Source organism: Lissotriton vulgaris, chromosome 12 (genome assembly GCF_964263255.1).
Source record: "Lissotriton vulgaris chromosome 12, aLisVul1.2, whole genome shotgun sequence".
NCBI classification, from domain to species: domain Eukaryota; kingdom Metazoa; phylum Chordata; class Amphibia; order Caudata; family Salamandridae; genus Lissotriton; species Lissotriton vulgaris.
In genome coordinates this window covers 727,517,847-727,539,914 of record NC_141700.1, presented here as the reverse complement: position 1 = coordinate 727,539,914, position 22,068 = coordinate 727,517,847, and the positions used below count along the sequence as shown (strand labels likewise).

Here is a 22,068-nt window from a genome sequence, read left to right as displayed (position 1 = left end):
GGCGAACAAAACGGTACAATAGGGGTGGTGATGGACGGAGCATCTGAACCAATCAAACACTCACACCCAGTCAAAAGATCTGGGTTTAATCCATCACCGTTCTTTAGCCCACTCTGCCACCCCAGTTCAGACATTGCTATATGCAAATCAGTCTGACCCTGTGCCTCATGGGAACAGTCCAGCCCGAACTGCCAAGCCATGTCTTCCCTGGACCGGAAACCAGCTTCCGAGGACCGGTGATGGATTAAACCCAGATCTTTTGACTGGGTGTGAGGGTTTGATTGAGCCTCACCGACAGAACAGATTAATACAGCTCATCACCCACCTCAACCCGACTGGGTTGAACGAAGGCTGTTTGCGGTCCCCCACTGTCCTGATGAAGACCCGTTGTTGACTACAAATGTTTGCTTGTTAAGGGTCGAAACGTCGACGAATAAGTGGATTACGTGCATAGATATCTTGTACTAAGTACTGATTAATACGGTGTACAGTTTTGATAATTGTATAAGCACAGACCACATGTTAACTTTCCCCCTTGTATATAATAATTGTACAGTCTTTCACTTTTGCGCCGTAAGCACTGAGCACTTTAAGTCACTTTTTGCACCATTCACCTTTTTGTACAGCCTTCTTTAAGATTTACTTACGAAACCAGTATTTATGAATGACTGAAATTTATAAAATAGTACATAAATACGTTGATGGTCTCTGGATTCTGCTTTGTGTTTCAAATGTCTACATAGTGTATGAGACAGTAAAAGTAATTTTGTGTTCCCCAATGAACCGATTGTTGTTTATACAGATTATTTGCCCAGGTTCATAGGGATACTGGGTTTACCCCATTTTGTTGTTTAATTATTCAGAGCAGGATGGGTCAGTGGTTGGTGTTAACCTCTCTTCCACACTGACCCCTGAGCAACAGAATGACTGCTGCCAGTTGCTGGGACAGTTTTCTGATCTGTTTTCCCTGGTTCCTGATGTCACAGATTGGTGCGTCCATGATGTGGACACAGGAGACAGCTTACCTGTGAAGCACAAGTCTTACAGGGTAACTGACAGGGTGGTGGCTTGTATTAAAGAGGAGGTCTCAAAGATGCTTGCACTTGGGGTGATTGAGTCATATAGCAGTCCTTGGGCCAGCCCAGAGGCCTTGGTCCCGAAGGCTGCAGCGCCGGGTGCCACACCCGAACTCCAGTTCTGTGTGGACTACAGAGGGCTTGTAGGAAGGTGGATATCCGACTATGGTTGTCCCAAACTTTTTGCCTAGTGTTTTGCTGGTTTTCAACATAGTTGGCCTGGGATCCTGCTATTCAGGACCCCAGGCTTTTTTTGGACTGCATGTACCTTAGGTACATATCTAATTGGTATTGGGTCACTCTTGTAAGTCCTTGTACAGTGTACCATAGGTACCCAGGGCATAAGTGCACCCAAGGCCTACCAGGGGCTGCAGCATGTATTATGCCACCCCTGGCTGGCCGTCTAAACAGACACAACTGGCTGGTAACACAGCTAGGGCAAGGTGGTGTAATCACCCTTTGCTGTAGATACAGTATACCTATATCTAACCCTAAAATGGACAAATATGCTCCTATAAGTCACTCCTATGGCAGGCCTTATCAATCCTGAAGGCAGAGTGCTTGGAATTATGTGAGATGGTGCTCTAGCATGAGCTGAGCCTGTCTGCAGCTTTCGGAACCATGTCCTTTAGCTGTTTCCATGATAACGGTATACCATATACTCTTACGTGCATTATAATCCTCGCGGTTATTGCTAACTTTGGCATAGCATTATCAAAACATGTCGAGTAAGGTGTCACAGGAATTGGAATACTACCCCCTCGCCAGTTCTGGCGACGGGGGTAGCATTCCACCCTTTTAGAGGGACACGACATGAATGTAACTAAGAACCCCGGTTAAAGTTAACCTTAGCCTCATCATCACAAAATGGATGCAGCTGTCACAGACACAAGTTTGACCTCATGCTGCTGGGAGTCCTTCCAGCAACGGAGGCCTGGACAAAGGATTTCCTGCCTGGGGAGGTGATAGCGCCACCCCAGACAGGACTTTCTGTATCCAGATAGGCAGGGCTGAAAGGAATGAGACATGCCTGGGGCACACAAGGTGTCCCTGTGCATACCCGATTCAAACCAGTTGCTGCGGCACTCCAGCCCCAGCCCGAAACCGGACAAAGGATACAGGGTGTAACCACCCCCCTTCCCGGTCACACCCATGGGAGGGACCTAGTCACAGTACAGCCCCTTTAGCAAAATAAAGGTAGGAGCTGGTCCCATTCCAGATTAGATTATCCTGCTTTGAAACTACAAAGAAGAAACTCTGGACTTCGACGTTCTGCTCCACAGAAGTCTGAAGAAAATCTCCCTTGTGGCCAAGGAGTGACCACCCTGCACAAGCAGGCACCATCAAGCGTCCTAGCGGTTCACTTTGTCGTCATTCCTGGTGGAACCAGACTTCAAAGCCCGACGAGACCCGGACTTCTAGACCTCTCCGACCCCTACCTACATTTGCAGCACAGCTGAGATGCGTGGGTGCGACGAGACACGTGGGACCGACCATCTTGGAGAAACTGAACTTCGCTTCCAGCACAACTTCAGAGGCTTCTTCGAGAAAGTGCTTAGGGGATTGAGAAACCCCAGCCCCGAGCAGCTCCTGCACTGAAGACCTGCCCTCCAGCATCCACGAGATCTGCGTGGGGCCCTTTTGCTTGGTTGCTGCTCGACGCGTTGTCTGGTCACTTGCCGGCTGGCTAGTGACCTCCTAGACGACGATCCTTGAAATCCACACCGCTGGTCTGGTTGCTCCAGACTGGCCCTTGCTTCCCTGCAAAGGAGGAGAAGTACCCCGGACCCTCCTGGTCCGCACCAGACGCCATCTCCACTCACCGCGTGGGTTGCCTTTGCCAAGGCCTGTTGACTCCAAATCCGGATCAGACACCGCCGACAGGGAGAGCCTGCGTGGGACAGCTCGTGCCTCCATCCTGGTCGTCGAAGACCCCACCTAGTCCACGTGGCTGCAGAGTCAAGCGTCCACTCTTCACCTGATCGCGACAACAGCATCTGGTTCCTTCCTGGTTCCACCCCAGTCACTGGCTAGTGACTGTGAACATTGTCCCCTCTGCTTTCAGGTCTTCATCTTCCTTGATCCACCCTTGGATCACTCCGGACATCTTCCATCTGGCCGCCTGCAGCATCTTTTCTTCCAGGCTCCATAGACTTCAACGCGGAAACCCAACACACTTTGACACCTATGCACCTGCAGCCTGTGGGTGAGGTAACAAGAGCATTTTGGTGCTCAAGGGTAGATTGACTCTCCTAGTGTCCAGATTTCCAGTCGTTTTAGTCCGAGCTAGTCGGAACTGTCTAATACTTACCTTTTCGTTATTTGTACTGTCCATTGGCTTTGTTACGCATCTTGTGTCTGAGTTCACACTCTGCACTCGCGTCCCGTGGGCCTCCTATTACTTACCTCAGGTCAGGATAGTGTAGTCCCAGCGATCCTACAGCCTCTGTACAGCTCCATTCTTTCTATCGATTTCCTTATACCATTTACTTAGTATAGGATTTGTCGTGCCCCTAGGGCACCATTGTAATTTGTGCAACTTAACGTATTTTTCTTAAGAGTCTTGTCATGTGCTTAGCCCTCTGATCTCAAAGAGTTCAGAGGTGTATGTTAGTTAATAAATATCTTGTTTATTCTCATAACTACCTGTGGGGTTATATGTGGTAAAACAGCTGGCTTCACATGCCAAGAGTTTAGCCTAGGACTGCTTTGTCCATGCTACCATTAGGATAGCTGGTCTATATGGTTGACTTACAACCAATCACCATAAGGGTTGTTTGGACTGATACAAGGTGATCACTAGAACTAGTGAGCATCATATATCAGGCCAACTTCTCACAGGGCTCAATTCAGTCACGAAAACAGACGCGCACCCCATCCCCAGAGCGAATGAGTTCCTTGATCGGCTAGGGGCTTCACGGTACCTCCGCACGTTTGATTTAACGCCTGGGTACTAACAGATCACCTTGACTGATGGGGCAAAGGAGAGGTCAGCATTCTCCACAACAGATGGGCATTTCCAGTTTCGGGTTATGCCTTTTGGGAAGAAGAATGCTCTGCCACTATCCAGAGGTTGGTCAACCAGGTGTTGGTTGGACTGGAGGAATTCAGTGCCGCCTACCTAGATGACATCACAGTGTTCAGTGTCAGTTGGGAGGAACATCTGTGCCGCCTCTGGAAAGTGTTGATGGCGCTGTGGAAAGCAGGCCTCACGATCAAGGCGAGTAAGTGCCAGATCGGCAGGGCTCTGTGGTGTACTTGGATCACCAAGTTGGGAGCAGCCAGGTGGCGCCCCTACAACCCAAGATTGAAACCATCCTGCCTTGGGAGCCACCCACAACCCAGACTGAGGTGAGAGCCTTCTTAGGTCTCACAGGGTATTACAGGAGGTTTGTCAAGGGATATGGCAACATTGTTGCACCCTTGACAGAGCTGACTTCCAGGAAGCAGCCCAAGATTGTGATTTGGACTGACACCTGTCAAAGTCTTTGAGGCCCTGAAAACTGCCATGTGCACGGCGCCCGTGCTCCTGGCACCCAACTTCTCAAGAGAGTTCATTGTCCAGACAGACGCTTCAGAGCATGGTGTGGGGGCTGTTTTGTCACAGATGAAGGAAGAGGGCCAAGGTCAACCTGTAGCCTTTATCAGTAGAAGGTTACTTCCACGGGAACAGAGGTGGAGTGGTATTGAGCGTGAGGCATTTTCTGTGGTCTGGGCTCTGAAGAAGCTGAGACCATACCTGTTTGGGACTCACTTCCAGGTTCAGACAGACCACAGGCCCCTCAGATGGTTGATGCAAATGAGGGGTGAGAACCCAAAGTTGTTGAGGTGGTCCATCTCCCTCGGGGTATGGACTTTACGGTGGAACACCGCCCTGGTACAGAACAAGCCAACGCTGATGGTCTGTCCAGATTTTCCGCCTTAGTGAAGAGAACTCCCAGGAGTTAGGGTAGTTTTCTCCACTTTTCAGCTGGAGGGGACACGTATTAGACCTGGCCCCATTGGCGTGGGTCTCCCTTCCATTTTTTGCTGTTGCCTCATATGCTTTTGCAGGTGTAGGATGCTTTAGGCACTGTGCCACTGCTATTCAGTGCCACAGTGCAAGTGTTACCTATTGTAAATTGATGTATGGATTAGTGATTCCATGTTTGGCTATTTTGGTTTACTTGTCAGACCCTAGTCTAGTGCACTGAGTGTGCCAGGGCATGTAATCCAAATACTGCTGATGGGCCTGCAGCACTGGTTGTGCCAGCCACAGAAGAAACCTTGTAAAATGTGTCTAAGGTCTGCCGTTGCAGAGCCTGCGTGCAGTCTGGTACTGTCATGCTGACTGGGCAAGTGCACCCACTTGACAGTCCCTAAACCATCCCTTTTCTTCATATCAGTCACCACTATGGTAGGTCCAAGGGCAGGGTGCAATGTAAGTATAAGGTAGGACAAGCACGGATGTGTTTGGCATGTCCTAATTGGGAATTACAGCCATTTTCGTTTTTCACTACTGCAAGGATACCTGTTCTCTATTGGCCAGAATGGGCTGTTAGAATTGTTACATTTTATAATCCTAAAAGGTTCAGAGAACATGGTAGAAATTCGAGTTTAGTATGCCTGAACACAGAATAATAAAATACATCTTTTAGTAAAGTTTATTTTAATATTCTGTGTATGCAAATACCACTTTTCGAAAGTAGGTATTTGCTTGTCTAACCATTCAAACCTGCCTCTTGCTAGGATGTGTATTCCCATGTCTGGTTTCTGTGAGTGACAGGGCTGGAGAATTCCAGGAGACAGGCTGAGTCACCCAGTGATGAATAGAGAGATCTGCATCTTGATGGGAGGGAGGAGTGCACCTGAACTCTGAATAGGGCTGTGCCTGCCTTCCAAAATGCTGGCTCCACCCCCTGGGGAGCGGCTGATGTCTCTGCCCTGCACACTGAAAGAAGGAGTCCTGTCAACAGAGTGCTCCAGGACTGTTCTTGCCTTCCACAATGTTGGCTCCACCTCCTGTGGGTTGTCTGATGTGCATGCCCTGCACTGTGAAAGGAAAGGCGAAGTCTGGTAAACTGAGTGCTTCAGAACTGGTTTGGACTGGGCAAAGGTCCCTCTCCCCTCAGAGAACAAAGGATGTCCGGGCATACATTTTGGGATCCTGATCCCATGAAATTAGATAACTTTTGGCCTACAAGAAGAAACCTTTACTGAGGAAAGGAACCTGAAGAAACTGAGGAGAGACTATTCCCAAGCTGAAGTGCTGCTTGGGGGATTGGCCTGCAGTGGTTGCCTTACTGCCAAAGGAAGGAGAAAGAAACTTTGTGTACTTTGCTTTCAACTTGTGAAGAATCTCCAAGGGCTTGAAAATGAGCTTGCCTCCAGCTGAAGTCTAAGGGACAACAGATTTCACCCACCCCAGCTCCCCAGAGTTCTTTTGGAAGTGCCTGCTGCTGTTTTGGGCCTTCTGAGGAACTGCGTGTCACAAGGAGCTGGTAGCGTGACTCAATGAGAAGAAGCGTGTCGCTGTCGTTGGGCCTTTCATCGCAACCTAGGAGAAAGGAGGGTGTCGCCGCTGGAACTGCCGCACTGCACCGCATTGGAGAGAAGCGTGCTGCAACGAAGAGGAAGCATGTCGCCGTCGCTGCTGCTGTCGTCGCAACTCCGAAGGAGGGTGTTGCCGCTGTGGTTGTCGCACTGCACCGCATCAGGAGAAGTATCTCGCAATGAGGTCGGAGCGTGTAGCGGTCGCTGTACCTGCTGTCGCAACTCCGGAGAAGGAGGGTGTCGTTGCTGGAACTGTCGCATTGCACCGCATTGACCAAGAGCACCTCGCATCCCCGAGAAGCCCGCCGCTGTCGGACCTGCTGCCGTCGCATCTTGAATGTCGCCGCTGTAGTTGTCGCATTGAGCGGAAGCTTCATGCATCGTGGGAGAAGAGCGTCGCCGCTGGAGCTGCTGCCGTCGTATCTTGGATGTCGCCGCTGTAGTCCACGCATCAGACCGAGAACTTCCTGCATCCCCGAGAAGCGTGCCGCATCTGGAGGATCTTCACGTCTTCATTTCTTTATATTTTAACTTTGCCGCATTTCCCATCGCTGCGACATTGCTTGTCATGGAAGCGCAACGCAACTTAAGGTACATTGACGCAGAGTGTGGCATCTAAGAACTGAACTGAACTAAGTTAATCTACCATCCTAAAGTAATCATAGTGTGTGTTTTTGTTGTTTATGGTCTTGTGGTAACTCTATATAAAGTCTACTTATTTTTTTATATAAAACCTGTGTGGTGTCCATTTGTAGTGTTGTCACTGGGTTACTGTATGTGGTCACAACTGCTTAACTTACAACGCCAACTAGAGACTCCCAAATCTAACAACGTTAATTCCAGACTAGACCCACTAAAGCTTGTGAAAAGGCCTGAGGATGTTTTTCTAACAGCAGAAATGACATCAGGAGTGCAATATGTATCATAATTGAAAAAAAAAACCAGACAGATCAGATAAATAGGTACAGCAGATATGGCATGACCACTCTTCCTGGAATTCAGTCAAACTAAAGATCCTCAATGCGTACCAGATGCAGAGTATAAGAGCACTGGAGGATGGCCTCCTGCAGACGTATTCAGGAGCCAGGATGACAAGCTCAGGGACTGTAGGCTGAGAGGTACGAACTGGTTCTGTAATCTGGATTAAAAAAAAAATCAAGTATTCACATCAGTTGGATGTGGTATTTTTAACATGGGGAGCTGGAGGGCATTCAAGGACAAATACGCTCATAGTGGTTTTGAAATAAGCTAGTATGATGAGAACTATCAGGATAAGCAGAAACTGTTGACAGGCGTAGAGAAATTTCCCAGCCTAACTATAGTCAAAAAGTCACATTCTTCCTGGTTGGTAGAATCTGGAGATGTAAGTTTTAGCATTTGGAGTGGTCTGTTTGACAAACAGGTCCAAAACTAATCTGAGAAATCATCTTAAAGCACTTTGTTGTTTATTATCCATTTGTGATTTTATGAAACAGCCATCGCAGGGCATCTGCTTTCAACATGCCCACTCCAGGTAGATGGATTGCTGTTACCTGGAGGTATCGGCTACTTAAGTATTGCTTGGGCTTTTATATAGACCACACTCGATTTACATAATGCATTGTACTGCCGGCTTCGATCTGAACAGTATTCATTTTAATTGATAGAAGAAAGAAGTTTAACACCACAGAAATTAAAGGATTATGTGGTATGGGAAATTATATGAAACTAAGAGCCTTACATTTTGAGATGATCCATGTTAGCTACAAGAAGATGAAAGAAAAAATGAGAACAAAGACTATTACTGAAAGTCCTTAAACAAATCTTCCATCAATGGAACAATTGCAATGCTGCTATTGGCAGTTAAGCAAAAATTCATGCAGAACTGATTCCACTGATCCTTCAGGAACTTCTAAAACAGGCATATTTTGAGACATATCATCAAACACAGAAAAATACACAATGCCAGAGAGCCCAGAAGAGGTAAGAAACCTTTCTTGCTTTTGGGTAAATGATTTTCTGGAGATGTCATCATTTTACTTTCATTAAAATTACTCCCCCCCCCCACTGTTTTGAGTTCTGATTTTCTCAGGCTGCTTCCAGGGAACTAAAGACCGTAAAGGGAGTGGATGTTAACTTATTCTGAATTAAATGTAACCCCATCTGTTGGTGGGAAGAAGACATTTTCAGAAAATATTAAGGCGCTATTTAGTATGAATAAACATTGTTCATACAGTCTTCCTAACAAGGAACAATGATGTTACTTTGTAGTGTAGTTCCTATATTCCCAATAGGCTCTTCGCATTGGAATAGTATATCCTATAGATTTGACGTAGGACTGAAGTCGACTAGGTCTCTATCGAATATACTAGACTTAATTGTGTGTGCCAGCTAGCTCAGAGATCACTAGAAACTTTCTCGAATACACAAGAAGGGATTAGTTTCTGATAACCACATTAACATGACAACTTTGTTTCACAAGAACAAGAAATCTATCTCTAGAGTCGCGGAAACAATAGATAGTTATTTCACTCAGTCAATCGTGCATGCTTCATTTCACCAGAGGTGCAGATAAATAGAGAGGCGGGCGTTCTCAATAAAAGGGTATTTATTGAACAGACTTCTTTCTCATGCAGAGGAAATGAACTGCTACAATCGAAATACTGGTTGCAAAGTACAATGCGTACAGTACGAAGAGTATTATAAAATAATACTGTAAAAGCATGATATGGTTTCTAAGCCATAAAATACATAGAATACATACATTAATAAATAAAGACTGGTGCTTCTAAAATACGCCTACCCTGGTGTACCTAACCTAGGTCTAGTAAGAGGGAAGAAGTAAGTGAGGTGTAGCTTAGTTTCAGTATTATTTTGCCAAGAATCCAATTCAAGAATTTTATTTTACTTTTTTTTTTTTACTCTGAGGGTCTAATCAGCTCCGTACCTTGGTTTCAGAATGAAGGAGGTCTTGTATCTCTCTCTCAGGACTCGATTTCTCAACAACCCACAAGGGTAGCTTGGAAACACTGGAGCTGGATTTCTCGGCAAGAGAAAAGACAGCATCTCTCTCAGTGCGTCTGCTGGAGGGTCGGCTTCCTTCGGCACTTGCTGTAGCAGGGCGTCAGGCAAGTAGATAGTCGAACTGCTCCAAACCACAGTGTGTCTGTTTGGGCAAGTGTGGGCATATTTATACCGTGAAGGTGCAGAGTTTCACGTAAGGTTGGACATAATAACGTCATCAAAGACTTAGTTCTTTGAAAACTCCCTGAGTTCTTGGATAAATCAATATTCATCAGGGGGAAGTCCCGGACTGCTGAAGGCGGGTTTTTCCAAGAAATCGTTGTAGATTTTCGGAACTAGTGGAAGTAGAAAAGGCCTGATAGGACTACTTAAGCTATGTCTTAATATGGTTATGATTTCTATGCCTATATAAAGATAGTGTATTTTATACCTACAAAAGGGAATTAAACTGGAAAATTACACTACGGTCCTAAAACACTATACAACACCCACTCCACGTATTATGTCTAATATTATTACATCCGTGAGCATCTACAACACAACTTAATTGTGTGTTCACAATCCTACCCCACAATACACAAAATGCATTTGATAAGGTCGCACACATTTGTATAGTACGCATTTAAAAGCAATAGGCGTCATTTAACATGAATTGTGATGTTGGCAAAGCTAACTGAACGAATCATGTAATGACATTTATGAAATGGCTCTAAGGGTACAGAAGAAAAAAGTCGGGACCATTCCATAGCAGAATATATATATATATATAAACTGTTATTGTTGTTTTCAGAGGACAAGGTGAAATACTGTCTTTAGGAAGTGTTGAATTTCTTGTTCTCTAAGAACAGTTCACCTTTAGGCAGATTACTTTGTGCCCCAAAAAAATTATATTTTTCAAGTTCTTTGGGAAAAGTCAAAATAAGCCGTAGAAAAATAGATTTCCAAAGCTTTGGAAGGATTGTTATGAAAAGTGAAGGCCGAATTTAGAGTTCATGGAACGCTGTGTGCAGATTTCAAAAGTTATTCTCGGTGTCAGGAGAAAACATCAAATCGTCTAAGCTGGCAAAGAAATCCTCTACCACAGTAGGTGAAAGTGGAACTACTTCATCAAGCAAATCAATTGTGCACAGATGAGAAGCATTGCCGTCAGCATCAGTTGCTGCGTTAGCACTGTTAATATCAGATGGTACCTGTGTGACTGTTCCTCGTATCTCACTTCCAATTGGATGTGCTGGTGAGATCTCAATGAACGCCGTCATCAGGATAGGTAGCTGTTGGGGGCAACACAACATGTGAGCCGTTACCGGACCCAGTAATGCGCCTGCATCCGTTGGCGCAACTGATGGTAGTGTTAGACAAACATCTAACACACATTCTTCTCCACAAAGCAGGCATCGTAGAACAGGTAAGATGCAATCTTGCCAGATTGGTCTGAACGAAAGATACCCAGAGGTATTCAGATCTCTTAAACGAGCCAAGCCAAGCCAAGAATCTGTGTAATCCTGTCACGATACTGCATGGCTAGGAGAGCTTGTTCCATGGTAGTCTGGGTATCGTTGGTGACTGGACTTGCCATATCGGAGCAGAATAAACAAAAATAGAATTCCTGCTACGACTCCGTGTTCGGAGGCCTCCCTCTCATTTTCAGAGTGCACAAAATTTTGAAAAAGGCCGAGGACTGGTTCAAAGGGTGCTAACAGTCCCGAAAAAATCGTCTCAAATACATGTGCGATGCCACTGGTATCAGACATGTTTAAGATTTGACCTAACATTTCTGCGAAATGTACTGGGCAGTTTGTTGATAATAATGCATGTATCTCTGCAGGAGCCCTTGCAACTTGCAGATCATACGATTCTTTGGACGAGGTCAGTGGCACCGTTTTTTTGCAAAAGAATGGCTTTCATTCTGCTTAAAGTATCAATTAGTATAGAAGAGATATTCGTGAAGGCCATAACGCCAACTCACTGTCTGTCTTGCTTTTTGGATACAATACTTGCATACAACAAGTGACCCTGGCTGACACACTAACTAGATACGCTTTTCCTGGCAACATGCCACAACAGCTGTGATCATTGAGCATAACGTAATGAAAATTGGTTCTATCACTGCTGCTGGTGAACCGTGAGGGTGGCAAGAGAGGTTATTTGAAGAACCTTCGCAGGCTCCATGTAAATTAATACCTTCGCATAAAAGTGTACCACTTACTGAGATTTTACAATTTTTACTACTAAGAAACACGTCCTTTCCCCCACTCCAACATTTGTGTGTATATGGTAAATTCCAGCTTGACTTAATGTATCCTTTACCAAACCTTTCATACAGGCCTGCTGGTATATGCTGTAGACAATACTGAAATTGGAAAATCATCACTGGTATCCTGATGGTGCCATGTATTATCCATTCTACGACTGGTTTCCCAGAAATAGATAATGGTAATCTTTCCAGTTTTTCAATGCTCAGCACCGTATAGTCTGCTCCTCTTTATCCCAAAGAGATTTGTCTATCTGTAAGGTTAAAGACAGTAAACAATGTCGTGGTGTTGTTTAGACGCCATGGCACGTAGCCTGAAGGGAGATTTTTTAACGTCCAGCCTAGCAGCATTAGAGAACGTAATTGAGACTAGCCATGTTGTAACATTAGCAAGTCCTGCTCTATTATGTCAATGGCAGATGTTACAATGCTGTCCAAAGAATAAATTCTGGAGGACAGAGTCCTTAACCCATTGCCCACTACAGAGAGAGCTTTCTTTAAATTAATACGATCAATTTCTCGTATCCTTTCTGCAGTTTCCATTTGCATGACTTTCCATGCTTCATTGTAAGCAGAATATACATCGGCGTATATAAAACGCTTTTGACGTTGTTTACGAGGCCCTAGTAAGAAGTTAAGGGTTGTTTAATTTCAGGAAGCGTGGATTTCTGTAGCCACTCAAGGCATAGTTTTCCTACAATGTATGTGGTGACTATCCCTGGATTTTGTCTCTGGGAATATCTCGGATCTGGCCTGTTCATTTTGAACCCTTCTGTTTTGTTCAGGAATCTATCTTGACAGTTGTGTCTATGGGCCAGATTACCCATTTTTTCCAATTAGGATTGGTTCTGTTCTGTTGTAAAATATAATTTACGTCTACCTCCTCATCTGAAGTTAAATTACTGTCAGGTGTGGCTTTAGGTATGGACGGTTTGTTTAAATCTATTATCTTAGCCAAGCCAGGACAAGACAAGATGTTGTTGAACAGTGTCATTTAAAAACATTATTTGTTCTGGGATAATGCAGGATCTGAATACGGCTTCTAAACCTTGCACCTGCCAGTTTTTTGTGCCCCAGACAGTTTTTATTTTAATGTTGTCTTTCCAAAAGTTAAAACCTAATGTAGACAGCCGAGCATAAAAGTTCGCAGAATAAATTTGTTTAGTATGGTCAACATGTTAATCATTCCTGTCTTATTCACATTTTTTAAATAAAACGTTTCTGGATTTGTGACATTAAACCCTGAGAAGTATGGAAACTTTTCATAAAATGTTTTTGAGCTGCCCTTTGGCGGCATTGGACAATGTTCCCATTGATTATAAGTAAAAACATTTCTAGGGTTTGCAGATTTGTGCAAATAATGGTGACCATAATCATTAAAACAATACATTTGTTCATAATCTAATGAACCTTCTAAGTATTCATGTTTAGTGAATTTAGCTGACATTTCTAATTCTGTCATGTTATTAACAGTTTCAAAGTCCCAATCATCAGAAAATGTGCTGGGTGAGACAAAGTCACTCAAAGAAACCTTAAACGGGTGTGGAATCTTCAACAGTTCCACCGGGCCATAAATGTCATAATCAGTTGTGTCCCATGCTATACCACCAGGTTTAGGAACGGCTGTGATGTTTACTGATGACAGGTCTCTTCGTTCACGATGAGATGATTTGTAAGGTTGCAGGAGCAAGTTGATGTTCTTACTTGCTGTGTCCATTGTACAGTATTTTCCATCTATCATTTTGACCAAACTTAAAACAAGAATGAGCCAAAGTAGGAGAAAAAGCAAACCTAACACAATCCAAAATTCAACTCATGGTAAAACCAGATATGTTTTCTCAAGTTGATGAAAAAGTTCTGTTATTTTTTCTTTGAAAGGTTTATTTGCTGGCGTAGTTTCCGGTTCACTGGGATCCTCAGAAAAGGTATCGAAGTTGATAAAATAGCCAGAGGCAGTTCTGTCAATAGTTGGTATTGCATCCGTATTTTTGGGAATCGCTGGAGCTGCTACTTCCTTTGTAATATTTGTATAGTCAGAGGCTATATCATTGTAGACTGGTGTTTCTTGACAAACTGTTATTTGAGTCTCAAGATGTACAAGTTCTATGGCTTTGATGCATAGTCCTTCTTTTCTTACTGTAGGTTTATCATAGGTGATAAGTTTTTCAGTTTGAACCTCTTGGATTGTAGCAAGATTTGGTCGCCTGCTACATCTTGGGAGTCCACTGGGCCTAATACTTATTATCGGCCACATGATGTGGGTTTACCAGGTCAATGGATACGGTTCTGTTCTACCTTTTACCAGCAAGCGGCGGCAGTAACACTGTTCTTGTTCCAAGGATTGCTAAGACAGGTACTGTTTTTCTGTAAGAAGGCCCAAATTCCTTCTTCACCTCAATCTTTTGCCTGACTAGATCCCCAATCTTTGGAATCCAGACAGGTCTTGCTAAGACACGTGGTTTTTCTTCAGTGGTCGTTGGCTTTTGTGTTGTGCTAATCAGACTTCTTCTTGTTACATTTAAGTCCTGTAAAACAGCGAAACGGTCTTTGATATCAAAGGGTTTTTGTTCACCATTGAAGTTTGACAATCGAGATCCTGGATGAGCATTTTAGTACCAAATAGTAATTGATACGTAGTGATTCCCCCCAGAGAATTTCTTTGCAGATTATTAAGACTCTGTTGGACACTATTTAGATGTTTGACCCACCTGTCACCTTAGCCTAATACCCTAGCTGTTATAGATTGCTTTATGTCACGTTTTTTTCTTTCCACTACCACATTTCCCTCAGGATGAAATGGACTTGAGTACCGCAATGCAATGCCCAAGCTGCCCATGGCCTCTTTGTAAGCTTTGGAGCTAAACGCAGGACCCTAGTCAGAATGTAGCGTGCCAATTGCGTATGTGTGAGAAAGACTCGGAAATCTTTTATAACAGTTCTGGCATCAGCCGAGCACTGGGGCCACATCCAAATGATTCTTGTCCTAATAGTTGTGGGACCGCATCCGTCCATGGTGACGTCTGCGTGTAGAAATTCTAATGCAGTCTAACAGGGGTGTCTGTACTGGGCTGGCTACAGTGTAGTCAGGTACCAGGTGGATTTCAAAGCTATGATCTCTGTAACGGGTATCACAGTTAATTCCGAATTTATAAACTTCAACGCTCATTCCCGGCCACCAGTACATCTGTTCTAATTCTATGAGAGATTTTAAGATCCCTTTATGTGTTAGACCCTCTCCCATATGTGCTTCGTGAACCAAAGCACCTCTCTGGTTCCTGTTTGGAATTACTCTATCCCCCACTCCAGGGATTTGAGCAAAGGGAACGGAGTTTGCATCAATTATGTATGTATATCCGAGTGGATAATTTAGAGGTAATGCTGCATAGCTGCCTTTTATTGAGGCATTCACTGCTAGCATTGTTTCACCATCTATTTTCATTTTTGAACAAGTGATTGAAGCTACGGAAGCTGTTTGCACAGCTGCCTTCGGCATCATCAGCCAATGAATTCCCTGCAACGTGAACGCCATCACGCTGATGACTCAGTGTATGAATCACGTGAGTCTTTTGTAGTTTTTTGTAATAGAACTACTTTGTCCCAAAGCATTTTATGCTTAATTGTGCCACCTTTTGCGTCTCTGAAACAGGTTTAAACCCAGTTCTGCAGATATTCATTGTAAGACTGAACGCAGTAATACGAATCGCACACTAGGAGTGTGGGGAATTCGCAATCGGTATTCTCAAGCACCATCTTGAAAGCCTATAGTTCAGCTCGTTGAGCTGTACAGTCTCCAAGTGATTGAGTTTTAGTGACCATAGGTCAAAGCTTACCTTCGCCCCAGCGACCTTTAACAATCGCACACGCAGCACTATAGGCTTGTTTACCCCCAATTGCGGGATGTGCTGATCCGTCTGTATAGATTATACAGCCGTGATGTTCTATAGGCAGAATTTCAGTCGGTAGAGGACATTCTAGTTCGTATTGTAGGAATTCTTGTGTTTTCAAATAGGGGTCAAAAACGTATTCAACGTCAGTTGCAGCAAGAGAGTTAACCCACTCTATCCATCTTGGATGTAGAGCTTTTGCATTTGGAATGCTTCCCTTTGTTACTGCCTCTAAGGCAGGTACAGGTGTAACGATTTTAATGCACTTACCCTGTGCGAGGGCTCTCCTTTGCTACAGCAGTCTGAATCGCTGTCAGAATCTTTTCTGTTGAAGTGAATTTCATTTCGGCTTGTGTGTACAAGTGTTCTTTGTAAGCTATTGGTAAATTTTCACATTCATTAAAGGTTAGGTATGTGAATCCGCATCTCCCTGGGATGATTCGGATTACAAGGTTGCGCACGTTGTCGCGTGTTTGTAACTGTGTTTTTGCTAACATGTCAGTTTGCACTGAACGCAAAATTTCTGTGAGTTCTTGAGTCCAATTAGTTGGTTTGAAATCAGGTTTCATTAGTTCGTAGAGAGGTCTAACTCTTTCAGCGTAATTTAGAACATAATTTCTTCCAAAATTCAGGAAACCTAGAATTTACTACGTTTTTCAGCGTTTTTGGAGGTTGAAGCAGTGCATATTTCTCTAGAAAGTTGGCTGCCAGGTTTTTACCTTCACTTGATAACTCGTATCCTAAGAATAGGACGTTGAGGTGGGCAATTCGTGATTTTTTTAAATTGAATTTGTACCCTTCAGAGCGAACCCAAGTATAATGGTGTTCACTCTTTCCAAGTGCATGTCCAAATCATTGTCTGTAAGATAGATGTCATCGACATAAGATAATGCTTCATCATCATACACTTGTAGTAACTCTGTTACTCTGGCTGAAAAAACATCTGGGCTATTCTTGAATCTCTGGGGGAGACGGCAAAATTGTCTGTGTCCCCATGAGGGAGAAAGCGGTCAAATGTTATTCATCAGTGCAACAAGAGTTTAGATGTCTGTAGTCCAAAACTAGACAATATGAATTGTCTGGTTTGGAGACAGGACACAAAGGATTGTTCATACACTAGGTGCATGTTTCAATCACCCCTTGGTATTCAAGTTATTTTAAAATCTCCCTGACCTGTTTTTTAGCTTCCTGTTTTACAGGATATTGCCTTTGCATTGTTGGTTGAATTTTCAACTGGATTTTATGGTGAGGGGACTCCTCATCATATCCTACATGATTTGTGTATAATGCCTGGGTTACATCCCATTTCCTGGCATAGGTGTATTTTTATGAATTGGAATGTGATTTGAGAAGGCTGGCATAATTATCTCTTCGCCATGTGGGCACTCCCTGACAAATTCAGTTCGCCAGTCTTGTTCAGCTAGAAGAATATCATAACCCTTAGATAGCTTCTCCGAAAAGAGTGCTTTTATTTTCCTAGTTATTTCCCCCTTCATCCGGAGTGTTACTTCATATAACTTGTGGGGTACACTAACCCTAGTGTCAGCAGTTTCCACTTGAATGCATTCATTCAAGTCCACAAGTCCACTGTCTCCAGATGATCCATCAAGATCTTGTGAGCTATGGTTACCTCTGCTGCGCTGTCTAGCATTGTCTGGGCCCACTACCCGTTTTTGAGTTGTTTCCTCAAGATCCTCCGCATGTCTGATCTTTAGACTTGCTACCTTCTTTTTTGGAAATTGTCTTTTCTAATTTTCTAGAATGTGCTGTTCATCTTTGGACTTCACGCGTTCTTCTTTCTGTTCTGATCGTCCTCTTCTCCGGATTTCTGCGAGGAAGTCTGAAAGGTACGAGAGGAACGAGTATCAGTATCTTGATTTATATCAGGTTTTCTCAAATTATCCCTACTTCTAAGATTATACCTCTTTTCAGAGGGCTCCTGTTGAGGAGACCTTCCTCTGGACTGGGAACGCTTCTCTTTAGGAGGTGTCTGTTTGGTGTTTACCCACTTCTTTTTAGGAGTAGTGAGATCATTTTTAATAAAAACTTTTTTCAGGATTTTCCGTTAGTTGTGGTTTTACTGGTTTCTCACCCAAACTATCTCTACCTAGTTCTTCATTGGATTTTCCAATAATTATGGCAAGTTCATACGGTTTCTCAGTAATGTCTTTCTTTTAGTTGTTGGCGGATCGCCACGGATGCTGCCTCACCTTTAATGTTAGCTAATAGTATAGCAAGATCTGATAGAAATCTTTCAGTAATTTCATACCCAGATTTAAGGCCGGTTCTGGACCATATTAATTTTGAATCTGTCTTAGTACGTCTGGTATTACCGCCATAGACGGAACACCATGTGTTCTTGTGTAGATTGAAGCAAAGACTGTACCCCAAGTGTCGCAGTCCTCTACGTGTGGTGCAATCCCCATTGGTAAACAGATTGTCAGAATTCTGTGTTTCTCATGAGGTGTACTATCAGGGAATACTGCCTCTATTAGAGTAATTTTTTGGGCTAACCAGAACGGAATTTGTTCTTGTTTTGCGGGTAGATTACCAATGACTGACTGTACAGTCTGTGGTGTAATTTTGTTTGTGTCCCCTGATGAAGGGTGTGCTGCGGAATCCTTATAGTAGGTTGGACTGTTAAAGTCCGCATGACACATTGAACCAATTGTCTATGTATTTTAATTAATTGTTATAGCTGAGCTAATAGTTCTGGACCTGTCATTCGGTCAATGTCAGGATATGGTGTATAGCTGGCTAGTACCGGCCATGTTGTGCTCCTGGTCTACCTAGTGGACCGAGCCAGGTAATGTGATTTTGATGTTGTAGGGCGCCATTAAACCAGAGCTAATGCTCTTGTTAAGTTAGTAGAATTTCAACATCCTCGAAAGAAACTTATTCCGCTGGAGGTTCCTCTACTTTGTAGTAGTGAAACTCGTGTGTTACTGGATTTGCTGCAGGAAACCGAATCCATGAATAGAATACCTCTGTCTGCCGATATTTATGTGCCTCTATTGCAAAGATTACTTTACCACCTCTCGATGATACTCCTTTTTCTAAAAGTTTTATAGTTCTTGTTTTCCTTATATTCACTGGAATAAGAATAGCATCCGGGTTATTTTCTTGGAGATTTGTGTCGTCTAAAACTGCCTGAGCTGCTAGTGCAGCTCTTTCCCTTTCGTCGTCACTCTCATTTTGTTGACCGAAAGTTTGCAGAGTAAGTTTCAAGGAAAAAAAGATTAGGTGTACAATATTTTGGAACACTGTATCCTTCAACGTTGAACAAACCAAAAACCAATACATAAGATTTTTCGTCCTACTCAGTTATGACGGATATTTTATCCTTTAACCCACTCAAGACGTCTATTGGAGTATTTTACGGGAAAAATGGGTCTGTGTGAAAAGCATGACTGAGTGACTCTAGTATCTAGCGTTAAATTATCGCCTTACCAAACGTTGGGCGCCATGTAGTGTAGTTCCTATATTCCCAATAGGCTCTGTGCATTGGAATAGTATATCCTTTAGATTTGACGTAGAACTGAAGTCGACTAGGTCTCTAGCGAATATACTAGACTTAATTGTGTGTGCCAGCTAGCTCAGACATCACTAGAAACTTTCTTGAATACACAAGGGATTAGTTTCTGATAAACGCATACACATGACAACTTTGTTTACCAAGAATAGGAAATCTATCTCTAGAGTCGCAGAAACAATAGATAGGTTTTTCACTCAGTCAATCGTGCATGCTTCGTTTCACCAGAGGAGCAGAGAAATAGAGAGACGGGCGTTTTCATTAAAAAGGTATTTATTGAACAGTCTTCTTTCTCATGCAGAGGAAATGAACTGCTACAATCGTAATACTGGTTGCAAAGTACAATGAGTACAGTACGAAGAGTATTATAAAATAATACTGTAAAAGCATGATATGGTTTCTAAGCCATAAAATACATATAATACATACATCAATAAATAAAGCCTAAAGTACTCAACTGGTGCTTCTAAAATACGCCTACCCCGGTGTACCTAAACTAGGTTTAGTACGAGGGAAGAAGTAATTGAGGTGTATTGTAGTTTCAGTATTCTTTTGCCAAGAGTTTAATCCAAAAATTCTCTAAGGGTCTAATCAGCTCCGTACCTTGGTTTCAGAATGAAGGAGGTCTTGTATCTCTCTCTCAGGACTCGATTTCCCAACAACCCGCAAGGGTAGCTTTGAAACACTGGAGCTGGATTTCTCGGCAAGAGAAAAGACAGCATCTCTCTCAGTGCGCCTGCTGGAGGGTCGGCTTCCTTCGGCACTTGCTGTAGCAGGGCGTCGGGCAAGTAGATAGTCGAACTGCTCCACACCACAGTGTGTCTGTTTGGGCCAGTGTGGGCATATTTATACCTTGAAGGTGCAGAGTTTGACGTAAGGTTGGATATAATAATGTCATCGAAGACTTAGTTCATTGAAAACTCCATGAGTTCTTGGATAAATCAATATTCATGCAGGGAGAAGTCCCTGAGTGCCGAAGGCGGGTCTTTCCAAGAAATCTTTGTAGATTTTCGGAACTAGTGGAAGTAGCCAAGCCGTATTAGGACTACTTAAGCTATGTCTTAATATGGTTATGATTTCTATGCCTATATAAGGTTAGGGTATTTTATACCTATATAAGGGCATGACATGGGAAAATTACACTAGGGCCCTAAAACTCTATACAACAACTTTTCCTCAATTGGGTCATCTTGTATTTGGTGTATGCTGTGGGGACTACCAGCAGGCCAAATGGTAAAGCCTTGCACTGGAACTGTGATTGGCCTATGGTGAAACTTAAAAACGTGCACAATTTTTGAATGACTGAATAAAGAAGTGTGAGCTTGGAAGATCAATGACAAGCCAACCATCCCCCCCTCTCCCCTGACACTCATGGATCTGGCAGTAAATACTGTGGATAGCAAAGACCCCGATTTCTTCTTTTGTTAGCCACTGTTGTACTGTCTTGAGACTGTTGCTGGCACTTAGTTCATTATCTTCTGTACAACCAGAATAAGTTGTTCCTTTTTGAATGAGGGGACAGTCTGTTTTTTTGAAGTAGTATGTTAACTTCCTCCTAGGAGTCAGAAACATGCACTTTAAAATGAAACAATGTGCATAGTACACTGAAACAACAAACCTCTTGCTATTTTTTATTACTATGGAAGATGGTATGATATGCTTCTCCCTTAAAGAGGGAAATCATTGCTTTCGTAAGCCAAACTGTTGAGTTTTTTTGTCTTTCAAGCATATTTAAAAAAATAATCAGCAACAAGCAATGTTATATGTTATTTTCTTAGTAAAAGGTTTTCAGGATCCCACACGTTGGTAGGGGTAGCCAGTGTATACTAATAACAAACAGTCTTTCTTCCAGGAGTGTTGCTTCTTTCCTGAAAACCTATTTGAGTAAATAAATACTAAAGCTGCCCTCCAGGAAGTGGAGCACTTGAGTGGCCTCACACACCCTCAACAACCTATTACATCTAGACTATGGCTTTGTTGTGCACTTACTTTTTAAAAAGAAATTCCCCGGCTGCTGATGCCACTGACCGACTTGATGCAAAAACAAGAGGGTATACATTCTCACAGTCCTCACTCGTGAGTACATCCTCCATATTCCTGCAAGACAAACAAATATGAATAGGTGGCCTTCCAAGCAAGGATTAGAGGGGTAAGTATACTGGTACTATACGTCATTCTGGAGGTGATGGACAGAGGGTAGCAGTAGATCCCCTGGTGGACATTATTAGCAAGTCACTGGAGAAAATCCTTAAGGGAATATTAAGCTATAGCATTAAAACCTCATGATCAAAACAATATTTAGCACTGCCTGGCATCCTGCAAACATGTATATACAGCAGTGGCGCGTAGAAAGCAGAGTATGGCACTGAGTGGGTTTCCGAATAGAACAAAATGGCACTATTTGCACCACTGACACTGTTCAGCCTATGCTATTATGACAGTCAGAAAATAGGAGTCAATGACTAGGTGGTATGAAGAGTCGTTTTAGAACTTGGCAATTGAGGTTCGTCAGAGTTTAGGTTTTTGGAGAGGAGAGACAAAACAGCTAAAAATAATTCCAAGCTGTCTGTAGAATGTGTTTTGCCCAATCTATGCAACAATACTCACAGGCAACGAGAATTTGGAAAAATGAGCAGGAGGGTTGAGAGAAATGGTCAATGATAAGCATATTATAATTGTCAGCAAACAGTCTACATTGTGTACTACAGATACGAATTTGATTAGCTGAACCATTATGTTTTACTATATCAACATGACCGAATTGTCAAGAATGGCAAGTTAACAGCCCCA

At 43.2% G+C, this 22,068-nt stretch overlaps 1 protein-coding gene across 1 annotated transcript in view; it reads right to left on the bottom strand.

The window, feature by feature from the left end:
* The window catches only part of STAG3 (STAG3 cohesin complex component), a 1,294,449-nt gene that overhangs the window by 678,547 nt on the left and 593,834 nt on the right, over window positions 1-22,068 (bottom strand). The window contains exon 14 of the mRNA XM_086945989.1: window positions 21,268-21,375. Coding sequence (XP_086802115.1) covers window positions 21,268-21,375 — 108 coding nt within the window. The remainder of the gene's footprint in view (window positions 1-21,267; window positions 21,376-22,068) is intronic.